At 44.7% G+C, this 12,808-nt stretch overlaps 1 protein-coding gene across 1 annotated transcript in view; it reads left to right on the forward strand.

Moving 5' to 3' along the window:
• The first annotated feature begins 414 nt into the window (after positions 1 to 414).
• The window catches only part of nlrc3 (NLR family, CARD domain containing 3), a 28,315-nt gene continuing 15,921 nt past the window's right edge, over positions 415 to 12,808 (forward strand). Inside the window, exons 1-4 of the mRNA XM_060840234.1 lie at positions 415 to 452; positions 4,904 to 5,164; positions 6,643 to 8,398; positions 10,811 to 10,897. Of these exons, the coding sequence (XP_060696217.1) occupies positions 446 to 452; positions 4,904 to 5,164; positions 6,643 to 8,398; positions 10,811 to 10,897 (2,111 nt within the window). The 5' untranslated portion in view covers positions 415 to 445. The remainder of the gene's footprint in view (positions 453 to 4,903; positions 5,165 to 6,642; positions 8,399 to 10,810; positions 10,898 to 12,808) is intronic.

Here is a 12,808-nt window from a genome sequence, read left to right on the forward strand (position 1 = left end):
ATGGTCATCCAATTCAGTGCCTTGTTTCTGCTCTCTCTGTGCAGGCTTTGGGCCCTTTAATGCTGGGAACTATATTGAACTTCTTGAAAACAAAACACTAAAACTGTACACATTAAAAAGTGTAAACCTAACCTGGAAGAAACTTGAGTAAACTTTACAAAATATATGTGTGTCATACCTCTGAACGTTGAATGAAATATTAATTTGTCTTTCAGCAGGATGGAGAAAGGGTGATCTGAGAGACAGCTGTGGATGGTGTTGTGCAGACTGCAATTTCAAATCAGTCCAGATGTTATCTTTTAGAGCTGGTGTCAGAAAACAAGCAGAAGTGAAGGATCATCATTGTCCTGATTGGAACTGGCAGCCCAAAGATTGACAAATGATGTCTCTGGGCTTTGGAAAAAGTGCCTTGCACCCTTCAACACTGTAGCTGCTGTGTGAGATAATGGAAGGTAGGTCTGGTCTATGAGATCTGGCGTATGACAGTAGGACAGTTAATCAGCAATATTGATCCATACCATCAACATAACATTTCAAGATGTCCTTACTGAGATATGTTAATGAACATGATCATGCCTGATAATAACTGAAAATGTGTTGCTGGTCAAAGCACAGCAGGCCAGGCAGCATCTCAGGAATAGAGAATTCGACGTTTCGAGCATAAGCCCTTCATCAGGAATGAGAGAGAGTAGCCAAGCAGGCTAAGATAAAAGGTAGGGAGGAGGGACTTGGGGGAGGGGCGATGGAGGTGGGATAGGTGGAAGGAGGTCAAGGTGAGGGTGATAGGCCAGAGTGGGGTGGGGGCGGAGAGGTCAGGAAGGAGATTGCAGGTTAGGAGGGCGGTGCTGAGTTGAGGGAACCGACTGAGACAAGGTGGGGGGGAGGGGAAATGAGGAAACTGGAGAAATCTGAATTCATACCTTGTGGTTGGAGGGTTCCCAGGCGGAAGATGAGGCGCTCCTCCTCCAGCCGTCGTGTTGTTATGTTCTGCCGGTGGAGGAGTCCAAGGACCTGCATGTCCTCGGTGGAGTGGGAGGGAGAGTTAAAGTGTTGAGCCACGGGGTGGTTGGGTTGGTTGGTCCGGGCGGCCCAGAGGTGTTCTCTGAAGTGTTCCGCAAGTAAGCGGCCTGTCTCCCCAATATAGAGGAGGCCACATCGGGTGCAGCGGATGCAATAAATGATGTGTGTGGAGGTACAGGTGAACTTGTGGCGGATATGGAAGGATCCCTTGGGGCTTTGGAGGGAAGTGAGTGTGGAGGTGTGGGCGCAAGTTTTACATTTCCTGCGGTCACAGGGGAAAGTGCCGGGGGTTGAGGTTGGGTTGGTGGGGGGTGTGGATCTGACGAGGGAGTCACGAAGGGAGTGGTCCTTGCGGAACGCTGATAGGGGAGGGGAGGGAAATATATCCTTGGTGGTGGGGTCCGTTTGAAGGTGGCGGAAATGACGGCGGATGATACGTTGTATGCGGAGGTTGGTGGGGTGGTAGGTGAGAACCAGTGGGGTTCTGTCTTGGTGGCGGTTGGAGGAGCGGGGCTCAAGGGCGGAGGAGCGGGAAGTGGAGGAGATGCGGTGGAGGGCATCGTCGATCACGTCTGGGGGGATTCTGCGGTCCTTGAAGAAGGAGGCCATCTGGGCTGTGCGGTGTTGGAACTGGTCCTCCTGGGAGCAGATGCGGCGGAGACGAAGGAATTGGGAATATGGGATGGAGTTTTTGCAGGGGGCAAGGTGGGAGGAGGTGTAGTCCAGGTAGATGTGGGAGTCAGTCGGTTTATAGTAGATGTCTGTATTGAGTCGGTCGCCCGAGATAGAGATGGAAAGGTCTAGGAAGGGGAGGGAGGAGTCTGAGACAGTCCAGGTGAATTTAAGGTCGGGATGGAAGGTGTTAGTAAAGTTGATGAACTGTTCAACTTCCTCGTGGGAGCACGAGGCAGCGCCGATACAGTCATCGATGTAGCGGAGGAAAAGGTGGGGGGTGGTGCCAGTGTAGTTGCGGAAGATGGATTGTTCCACATATCCTACGAAGAGGCAGGCATAGCTGGGGCCCATGCGGGTGCCCATGGCAACTCCTTTAGTTTGGAGGAAGTGGGAGGATTGAAAAGAGAAGTTATTCAGGGTGAGGACCAGTTCAGTCAGTCGAAGGAGGGTGTCAGTGGAAGGGTACTGGTTGGTGCAGCGGGAAAGGAAGAAGCGGAGGGCTTTGAGTCCTTCGTGATGGGGGATGGAGGTGTACAGGGACTGGATGTCCATAGTGAAAATAAGGCGTTGGGGACCGGGGAAGCGAAAATCCTGGAGGAGGTGGAGGGCGTGGGTGGTGTCCCGAACGTAGGTGGGGAGTTCTTGGACTAAAGGGGACAGGACCGTGTCGAGGTATTGGGAGATGAGTTCGGTGGGGCAGGAGCAGGCTGAGACAATGGGTCGGCCGGGGCAGGCAGGTTTGTGGATTTTGGGCAGGAGGTAGAAACGGGCGGTGCGGGGTTGTGGGACTATGAGGTTGGAGGCGGTGGATGGGAGATCCCCTGAGGTGATGAGGTCCTGGATGGTCTGGGAGATGATGGTTTGGTGGTGGGAGGTGGGGTCGTGGTCAAGGGGGCGATAAGAGGAGGCGTCCGCGAGCTGGCGTTTGGCCTCAGCGGTATAAAGGTCAGTGCGCCAAACTACCACCGCGCCTCCCTTGTCTGCGGGCTTGATGGTGAGGTTGGGATTGGAGCGGAGGGAGTGGAGGGCTGCACGTTCTGAGGGTGAGAGGTTGGAGTGGGTGAGAGGGGTGGACAGGTTGAGTCGGTTGATGTCACGGCGGCAGTTGGCTATAAAGAGGTCGAGGGCGGGTAGGAGGTCAGCACGGGGTGTCCAGGTGGATGGGGTGTGTTGGAGGCAGGAGAAGGGGTCGTCAGAGGGTGGGCGGGAGTCTTGGTTGTGAAAGTAGGCACGGAGGCGAAGGCGGCGGAAGAATTGTTCAATATCTCGGCACGTGTTGAACTCATTAATCCGAGGGCGTAGGGGAATGAAGGTGAGGCCCCTGCTGAGGACTGATCTTTCATCCTCAGAGAGGGGGAGATCTGGAGGGATGGTGAAAATCCGGCAAGGCTGGGAGCTAGGAGCTAGGACCTAGGACCTAGGACCTGGTGTGGGACTGGAGCTGGGGCTGGGGGCGGGGTCAGGGGCGGGGACAGAGATCGAAGTAGGGGCGGAGTTAGACGTGGTGACGTTGATCGATGTGGGGGCGGAGTCAAGTGTGTGGGCGGGGTCATGCGTCGTGACGGAAATAAGCGTGGGGGCGGGGTTACGTGTGGGGGCGGGGTTATGCCTGATAATAAAAAAATTGCCTTGAAATTGAAATAGACACTTTGTCAAATCAAATGCCATTATACATATTCCCTGAGTTTAAATATACTGAGTGCAATGCAACTGAATTTTCGGACACAATATGGCATAATGACTGACTGATCCAATTATAGCCAGTGTATTAGAGTCCTGAAGAGGGAGTTTCAGGAGTGTTTATATCAAGCTTACAGCAATAATCACCAGAAAGTAATAGATCAATGGTAGGGCGAGTTTTCTTTTTATTTGTCGCGGGGGTGTGAGTGCATTGTTCATCCCTAATTGTCCTTGACAAGATGTTGGACCACCTTATTGAACAGCTGAAGATCCATGTAATATCGGTACACCACACAGAGTACTATTAGAGAGGGAATTCCAGGTTTCTGACACAATGACAATGAAGGAATGACAATTGAGATCAGAGTTAGGATGATTTGGAGGGGAGCATGCCCCTGCTGCCTTGTAGGTCTTGCAAGTCACAAATTGGCACTGTCAAAAAGAGCCTTGGTGAATTGCTGCAATGCAATGCATTTTATATATAGTACACACTCCTGCCACTGTGCACTGGTGGCGAAGCACCCACAGTGCTGTTAGGGTAAGCATTACAGTTTTCTGAACCAGTGTCATTGCATAGCAATATATTTCCAAACCAGGCCAATGTGTGATACAATACCTAGTTATGTTTTTTTATCAATGTTAAGCAACAGAATGTTCATGGTAGTGCAATCAGTGATGGTAGTGCCATTGAATGTCAAAGGCTGATGGCTGCTGGAGGAAATCATATCTTGGCAATGTTACTTGATGCTTTCAGTCTAAGCCTGAATCTTTTCCAGTTCTTTCTGTCATTGCAGGTATAGCTCCTCCTTACCTAAGTAATCGAAAATGGAATCGAACATTGTATGATCATTAATTGTCATTAATGAGGAAGTTGAAAGTGGTTGATCTTCACACAGCTATCTCCCTTTGTGCTAGATATGGGCTGAACCAATGAAGTTTTTTCCCTAATTTCTATTGATTTTAATTATGATAGTCATCTTGATGCTACGGTCAGTCAAATATTAACTTGGCATTACTAGCATCTCTGTAATTTAGCTCCCTTGTTCATGTTTGCACTAAGGCAGTAATGAGGTCAGAAGGAAAGTCGCCTAGGCAGAACACAAATTGAGCATTGCTGAATAGGCTATCTCTGTAAGTGTGCTGCTTGGGCAGCATTGTTAATGATAACTTGCATTATTTTGAGACCAAGAATGTACTGATGGAATGGTAATTGGCTGGATTTTACTTGCATAGATCAGACGTACCTGGACAATTTTCCACAGTGTTGAATAAATGCAAGGGTTGGCAAGTGGACAGTTAGTTCTCAAGCAAGTCTTCAGTACTGCAGCTTTTGACAGAGAACATACTTATACTGTGTATAATGCCTTCAGTTTTTTCTTGATATCACTTAGATTGAATAAAGCTGGTATCTATAATAGTTGGGACCATAGGAAGAGGTCAATGTGGATCATCCACTTGACATTTTCTTTAAGGTGGTTGCACTCAGAGTTTGGGTTTTCATTTCCATCATGTCTTGTGTGCATTGTAGGTATTTGGATCAACAGATATCGGAAGCAACTGGTAAAATCCATCAGCGGACCCTTTCTGGAGACTATAATCCGTTATATGAAGAGACAGGATTTGATCAGTGCTGAAGAAGTGAATCAGATTCAGGAACTGAGTACCCTGTCAGACAAAGTAAAGACAGTCATTGATGTTCTAGCTGGTAAAGGGAACACAGCCTCAGAATCACTGCAGACCTTCATAGAAACCACTAACTCGCAGCTGTATCTTTCCATTACCATTTATGGTAAGGTGTTTATTTGTTCTGAATTGCCCCTATGCTCTCTGTTCTGTTATCCTCTGGTGTCTTTAGATGATGGAACTGGAAGAGCTAATCTTAGGTAACTGCCAGCTCATGAAATGTCATTAGGGCCTAGGAGGACCTTTTTTGAGGTTTGTCATCACCCCACAGCAGCAAAAGGGGACATGAAACTCTCAGAGAATAGAGAGTTGAGTAGGGGAGGAGACTGAAAATGGGGAGGAGGCAGAGGGAACAAGGAAAGGAGTAGTGGAATTATGAAGGACGTTCTTCAGCAGACCCCCCTCTGCATCTTTCTGAACATTGATGGAAGCACCATTCATGCAATCAGGGTTTTTCTAAATTAAAGGTGTTGCAATATAATTTAATAATGTTAATTTTTTTATTGCTGAAGATTGATTTCTTGCAAAAATAACAATTTCTCAAGAACAAGGAGCTATACGGGTGTCTTGACTGAATATTAGTGTCAGATAAATCAATCTAGGTAGTATTTTCTCAAATATAGCAATTAATTTCCTGCAGTGACACAAGGAACCCATTTTATCGGAAATCAGTGGAGCAATCTCTGATTTGAGGGGGCGGACATGGTGGCTTAGTGGGAAGCACTGCTGCCTCACAGTATCAGACACCCGGGTTTGATTCCAGTCTCGGGTGACTATCTATGTGGAGTTTGCACATTCTCCCAATGACTGTTTGGGTTTCCTCTGGGTGCTCCGGTTTCCTCCCACAATCTAAAGATGTGCAGATTAGGTGAATTAATTGGCCATGCTAAATTGTCCATAGTGTTCAGTGGTGTGTAGGTTAGGTGCATTTGTCAGGGGTAAAGTAGAGTGATAGAGTAGGGGAATGGATCTGGGTGGGTTACTGTTTGGAGGGTCGGTGTGGACTTGTTGGGCCAAATAGCCTGTTTACAGACTGTAGGGATTCTATGATTTTGAACTTGAGGCTGGCTTTCAATGTATGATGCATCAATGCACTTTCAGCAATTGGGTATTTTATTGTTGGTGTAATTGAATTTCAATTATCTGCTGGCATTCTATACTGCTCCCGATGCTGAACTACAAAATGCATCCACATTTCAGTCTAAGTGGGATCACGAGGCATAGTGGAAAGTTAGCATAACCGCAAAGAACATAACAAGAGCACAATTTGATGTACTTTGGATGTCAGTTTCTCCTCACTATCCCATTTTCCTTCCTACCTCTTCATCTTCATACCTTTATTTTTTTTCCTTCTTCTCTCCTTCCTATCCATCTGTTCCTCCTCATCTCTTCCCTAATTCTCCTACCTGCTGCCCCTCTGGGTGTTATTTCGATGTGTTTACCCTCAAATAGATTAAAGAGCCAGGTCTGAGTGTTTTAATTTGTTCATTTGGTAAGGTCACCAACAAGAAGTAGTAGCTGATGGTTACTTGTATTGGTTAGCAATCATGTCCTCATTTTATTCTTTTCTTTTTTTGTTCAAAGAGCCAATGGTACAGAAACATATTGAGGTTCTGCAGAGCAAATTTGGTAGTGGGAATGACATCAGTGCAATGTGTGAGAAGCCCTTCCTGGAAAGACTGACCAATCTCTTGCTAATTGATGGGCTGACGGACATCCAACAGAAAGAACATGATGTGATGCAAACTGAGGCCACCAGAGGGTTGAAGAACAGCCTGAGGCATACCCCATTGGAAAGGCTCTTCCTCCCCCTTTCAAAGGTTAACATCCCGCCACGCATTTCAGTAACAGTTGGGGTGGCTGGAATTGGTAAAAGCACTTTGGTGAAACTATTGTTGTACAAATGGCTGAAGGGAGAGTTGTACAGAGATGTAACTTTCATATTGCCTTTCATGTTTCGAGAACTGAACTCCTTTGAAAGAATATCTGCAGAAAAGCTGCTCAAGTTGACCTTTCCCCACATCACTGAAACCAACCACATCCTGAATGGGACAGCGAAGGTGGTGCTTATCTTTGATGGTCTGGATGAGTTCAAGTATCCACTGGAATTTTCAAACTCCCAGATATGTACTGACCCAAAAAAAGACATCCAGATTGACAACTTAATCACCAACATAATACGAGGTACCATCTTTTCCCAGGCAACTGTATGGATCACTTCACGCCCAACAGCAGCCAGTCAAATTCCAGCTGGACTCGTGGACAGAATGACAGAACTCCGGGGCTTTGGGGAATTGGAGATTAAAGACTTCTTGGAAACACTCTTTGAAGAAAGAACAATGGCAATGCAGGTCTTTCTGTGTATAAAGGCCCATAAATCACTCTACATAATGTGCTCTGTCCCATCCTTTTGTCTGATGATTGGGCTGTCCCTTGCATACTACCTCAGAATCAGTAATGATGGTGTTAAGACTGGAAATTTCCCAAGGACAATGACAGAAATCTATACGTATTTTTTCAAGATGATTCTCAATGGAGACTGGCAGGAAAAGGAACAGGATGCACTGAAGATTGAACAAACATTCAGTAATAACAAGAAACTAATAATTAACCTAAGTAAGCTGGCATTTTATGGGTTAATCAAGCGCAAGTTTGTTTTCTATGAACAGGACATGAAGGCATATGGCATCGACCTCACCTCACTACAAGGGAGCTTGTGTACTGGGATCTTCAGCAAGGATGACTCCAATATCTGTACAGTTTACTACTTTACACACATAACCATACAGGAGTATCTAGCTGCCATTTATTATTATACAGCAGCCAAAAGGGCCATATTTGATCTCTTCACAGACAGTGCTATGTCTTGGCCCAAAATAGGCTTCCACAACCATTTTAAGAATGCAATCAGTAAGTCCCTCCAGTCAGAAGATGGTCATTTGGACGTATTTGTGCGATTTCTTTCTGGGCTGCTCTCGCCAGAAGTGAATGGTTTGCTGCAGGGCCTGCTCCTGACAAAGGATGAACAAAACAGCTATCGGGCATCAGTGATGCACCACCTGCAATGCTGCCTCAACACCGACTACATCATCTCCTCGCGAACAGTCAACATAATGCATTGTCTCCATGAGCTGCAGCACACTGAGATTGCTAAAGGGGTGGCAGATGCTCTACGAACAGGGAGTCTGGCTGGGAGGCTGACTCCCATAAACTGCTCAGCATTGGCCTATCTCCTGCAGGTGTCTGAGGAATGCATGGAAGAGACCAATCTTTCCAACTGCCTGAGTTATAATATCTTCAAGAGCTTGCTCCCCCGTCTACTATACTGCCATAATCTCAGGTGCCTGATTTATTTTTATTTGTTGAGTGGACGTAGCCATCCCTGGCTAGTTGACCATTTACTTCTTATCCGTAATTGCCCAGGGGTAGGTGATAGCGAGCTCCTTGAACTGTTTCAGCTTTGGTGTGCAGGAGGGATGTTAGGAGCAGTAGGTGCACCCAGAATACTATTAGGAAGTGAGTTCTAGGATTTTATCCAATGACGAGTGAAGGAACAGTAATATAGTTCTAAGTCAGGATGGTGTGTGGCATGGATGGGAAATGTTATGTTATGGTGCCATTACCCTTCAAGGTAGAAGTATTTTGTTTGTTCTTTTCTGAATTTAAGTAGAAGATTCCAATGAAAATTTAGTGGGTTACTAGATCCAACAGCTGAGATTTGCTACTTCAGAAAGGAGTCAAAACGTGTGGCGCTGAAAAAGCACTGCAGATCAGGGAGTATCCGAGGAGCAGGAGATTCGATGTTTCAGGCATAAGCCCTTATGCCTGAAGTGTCAACTCACCTGCTCCCGGATGCCACCTGACCTGCTGTGATTTTCCAGTGCCACATCTTTTTGACTCTGATCTCCAGCATTTGCAGTCCTCACTTCCTCTTACTTCAGAAAGGAATTGAATTTTAGAACTTGACATCACCATTTATGTGGTCCTTGTTGCTTCATAGCTTGTAGTCATAGACTGATTAACTAGGCGCACACACAAGACAGACAATAGATAGTCTCGCTCGAAAAATATTTCTGGAGGGACAAAGGGAGGTGGCAATAGGGCTGGAGGAACTTGCTGACAGAGGGTTGGGTGAGACTATGGAGAGATTAAAGGTTTACTATTTTGGGTGATGGAGTGTTAGCCTATTGATGCAGTGAATAATTGCACAAAATAAGAAGCAAGTATGTGGAAATGCTGAAGGGTGGGAAGATGTGTGATATTTCATTCTGAGGGTTTGGGTTAGAGGGACTAAGGTTTAGGCAGGTAGAAGTGTGTAGTATTATGAAGGGCAGGGAGAGGATGTATGGATATGAACCTTCATTCTGGATTGAACAGTACGTCAAACTAATCCAGTATGGTTCATTCAAAATGGGAAGATGGACAGAGGTTTAGTATTAATAGCAAGGGAGCAGATTCAACGGGTTTAAAGCAATGTTCCATTCTCCCCTTAATTCCACTCAAAATTCAGTCATCGCAACATTAATCAGAAAACATGACAGCACAGAGATGGTTATCAGGTGTTGGAAACATGTAGCTGAGTGTCATCAACAAGTGCGCAATAACAGCCCACATGTCAAGTGCTCTTGTGGTGCAGTGGTCATGTCTCTTGTCCTGAGCCAGTAGACTCAATTCAAATCCCACTTGCTCGAGTGGTGTACATTAACATTTCTGAAGAGACTGATTAGAAAATATCTAACTATCCCCATGTTACATGATGAGCTGAATCTCAAAGATAAATCCTTGGACATTAAAGACCAAGTGGGTGCTGCATTGTTGGTGTTAGACTGACAAGTGCTAAATATTTTGTGTTTGACTTTAGGAGAAGTAAATTTTTGGAGGGCTACATTGATGGTGGTAGGTCAAAGAATTGTTGCACATTGTGTATTCTGTGGGGGAGGGGGATGCTGCATCATTAAAAATGTTGTACTGAGGAAGTACTGCATTGCTGGTGATTATTGTACTGAGGAAATAAAGCAATGTTGGTGTTGCGCTGAGGGAATTTGTATTGTCTGAGGTGTTGCGCTGAAAGAACGATGCATTTTTGATCTTGGACTGAGGTTGAACGGAGGTTGAGGATTGAGTGCTGCATCGTTGGTATTAGAATTAAAACTGCTGCATTGTTGATATTAGACTGAGTGAATGACACATTGATAGTATTGGAATGAAGAAATGTTGCACTTTGGTTATAGATATGGGAGTATTATACTTCTGTTGAGAGAGCACTATTTTTCTGGAGATGTGTTACTGAAGGAGTGTGTGTTGTTCCAGCACTTGGTCTGGAGGAAGTATTACCTTATCAGTATTACATTGGGAGTTGGCTATATTCTTGATCTTTCTAAGGGAGTGATATATTGCAGGAAAGGTTAGACAATGGTGTATTGCATTGCCAAAGTATTACTTTTTGTATGTGATATCCTTGACATTCCTCAGGTGATTACCTTGATAGTTGCACTGACCAGGTGATGACTATGGGGTCATTTGAAGGGGACCTCATTAACCTGCAGTAGGAGAGTGCAGATAACCTGGTAGTTGTCTGCTTCATGCCATGGAAACCTACTTCTGCCTACCCTCAAAGAGGGGTGGGTATCATTTGTCTATTGTTAATTTCACAGCAAATGACAAGTAACAAACTTGGAACCAGAGGATAGTCATAATATCTGGTGACAGTGCTGAATTCAACATAAAACTTGTGTTTATTTATTTTCTAAAGGCTGGAAAACAACCAGTTCAACGACAATGTGATGGATCTATTGGGCAGCTTGTTGAGTGCAAAGGACTGCCAGATCAAAAAGATTAGGTATGCCTTTCTCTTAATTGCTTCCAAATGGATTTCTACACTAAAAAAGCTCTATACCAATGAAAACTCTTGTTCTCTTACACAGTCTAATTCCAACTCAAAGCAGTGTATTGTGTACCACATACAACATAGGATCATAGAATTTTATAGTATAGAAGGAGGTCATTTGACCCATTGAGTCTGTACTGGCTCCAGAAAGAACTACCCAGCTAGTTCCGTTCTCCAGGCATATCTTCATGGGTATCTAAATTATTCAATTTCAAATATATATCCAGTTCTGTTTTGAAGCTTCCTATGGAATCCACCTCCGCCACTCTCCCAGATAGCCCATTTCAAATCCTAAAAACTCAGAGTAAAGAAGTTTCTCCTCATCTCACTCCTATTTGTCTTGCTGACAATTTTGAAATTGTAACTCCTAGTTACTAACATACCAGCCAGCGGAAACAGAATATCCTTCTTTATTCTGTTAAAATTGTTCATTAAGGTCACCTCTTAATCTTTTCTGTTCCAGGGAGAATAAGCCAAATTTCTCTAATCTTTCCTTGTATCTGAAATCCCTCATTTCTGCCAGGTGTCTGCCCATTTGACCAACTTGTCAATGTTCCCCTGAAGTCACTCAGCATCATCTCACAATTCACCATTCTCTCTAGTTTAGTATCCTCGGCAAATTTAGAAATTTTGCCCTGAACACCCATCTCCAAATCATTTATATAAATCAGAAAAAGGAATAGACCCAACTCCAATCGCTGGGGATACCACTTTCAACTCATCTCTAAACTGAGATGTGCCAATTTATACCTACCTTGTGTTTCCTATCTTTTAGCCAACTTCCAATCCATGTTCCAAGGACCTATCAATCCCAAACATTTCTAGTTTCCTAACCAATCTGCCGTAAGGCACTGTATCAAATGCCTTTTGAAAATCTGAATATGCAATATCCACAGTACTTCCTTTACCCTTTTTTTGCCAGTGTCACCTCATCAAATAACTTATTCAAATTTATCAGACATAACTTGCCCTTGACAAAAATATGTTGATTGTCTTGTTTTAACTTATTTTTATCTAAGTATATATTTAATTTATCCTGTAATGTGGCCTCCATCAGTTTTCCTACTTATTGACATCAAGCTGACAGATCTGTAGTTTCCTGGATTATCCTTTGCCCCTTTTTTAAACAATGGTGTGACAATTCCCCAGTCTCCTGGGATGAACCCCTTGCTTAGAGAGGCCTAGAAAATTTCTGTCAACAACCTTGCAATTTGCTGCCTTACCTCTCTCAGCAATCTAGGATGCATCCCTGGTGATGTTTGTATCTGGAGTGAATCATATAATAGAATCATAGAAACCTTAGTGTGTAAGCAGGCCATTTGGTCCATTAAGTCCACACCGACCCTCTGAAGAGCATCCCACTCAGACCCACTCAATCCTGTCCCTGTGACCCCACATTTCCTATGGCTAACCCACCCAGCTTGCACATCCCTGGATACAGGGCAGTTTAACTTGGCCAATCCACCTAACCTGCATATCTTTGGACTCTGGGAGGAAGCCGGAGCATCCAACAGAAACTCACACAGACACGGGGAGAATGTGCAAACTCTACACAGACTGTCACTTGAGGATGGAATCATGCTGTTAGCCTTTTTTAGCACCTCTTTTCTAACTATCACAGTACTGCTCAGTTGCTCAACACCCATATTTTTATTGTCACTGTCTTCTAATTTGGCAAAGACAAAAGCAAAATATTCATATAGTACCTCTGCCTTATCCTTGCTTCAGTAAACAGCTTACCCTGCTTGTTCCTTATGGATTCCCACTCTATGGTTCACTAATCTTTCTCTATTAATATGTTTGAAGACAATTTTACTATTTGTTTTAGTGCAATCTGCTGTCCATTCCTCATGCTTCCTCTTA

Source organism: Hemiscyllium ocellatum, chromosome 20 (genome assembly GCF_020745735.1).
Source record: "Hemiscyllium ocellatum isolate sHemOce1 chromosome 20, sHemOce1.pat.X.cur, whole genome shotgun sequence".
Taxonomy (NCBI): Eukaryota; Metazoa; Chordata; class Chondrichthyes; order Orectolobiformes; family Hemiscylliidae; genus Hemiscyllium; species Hemiscyllium ocellatum.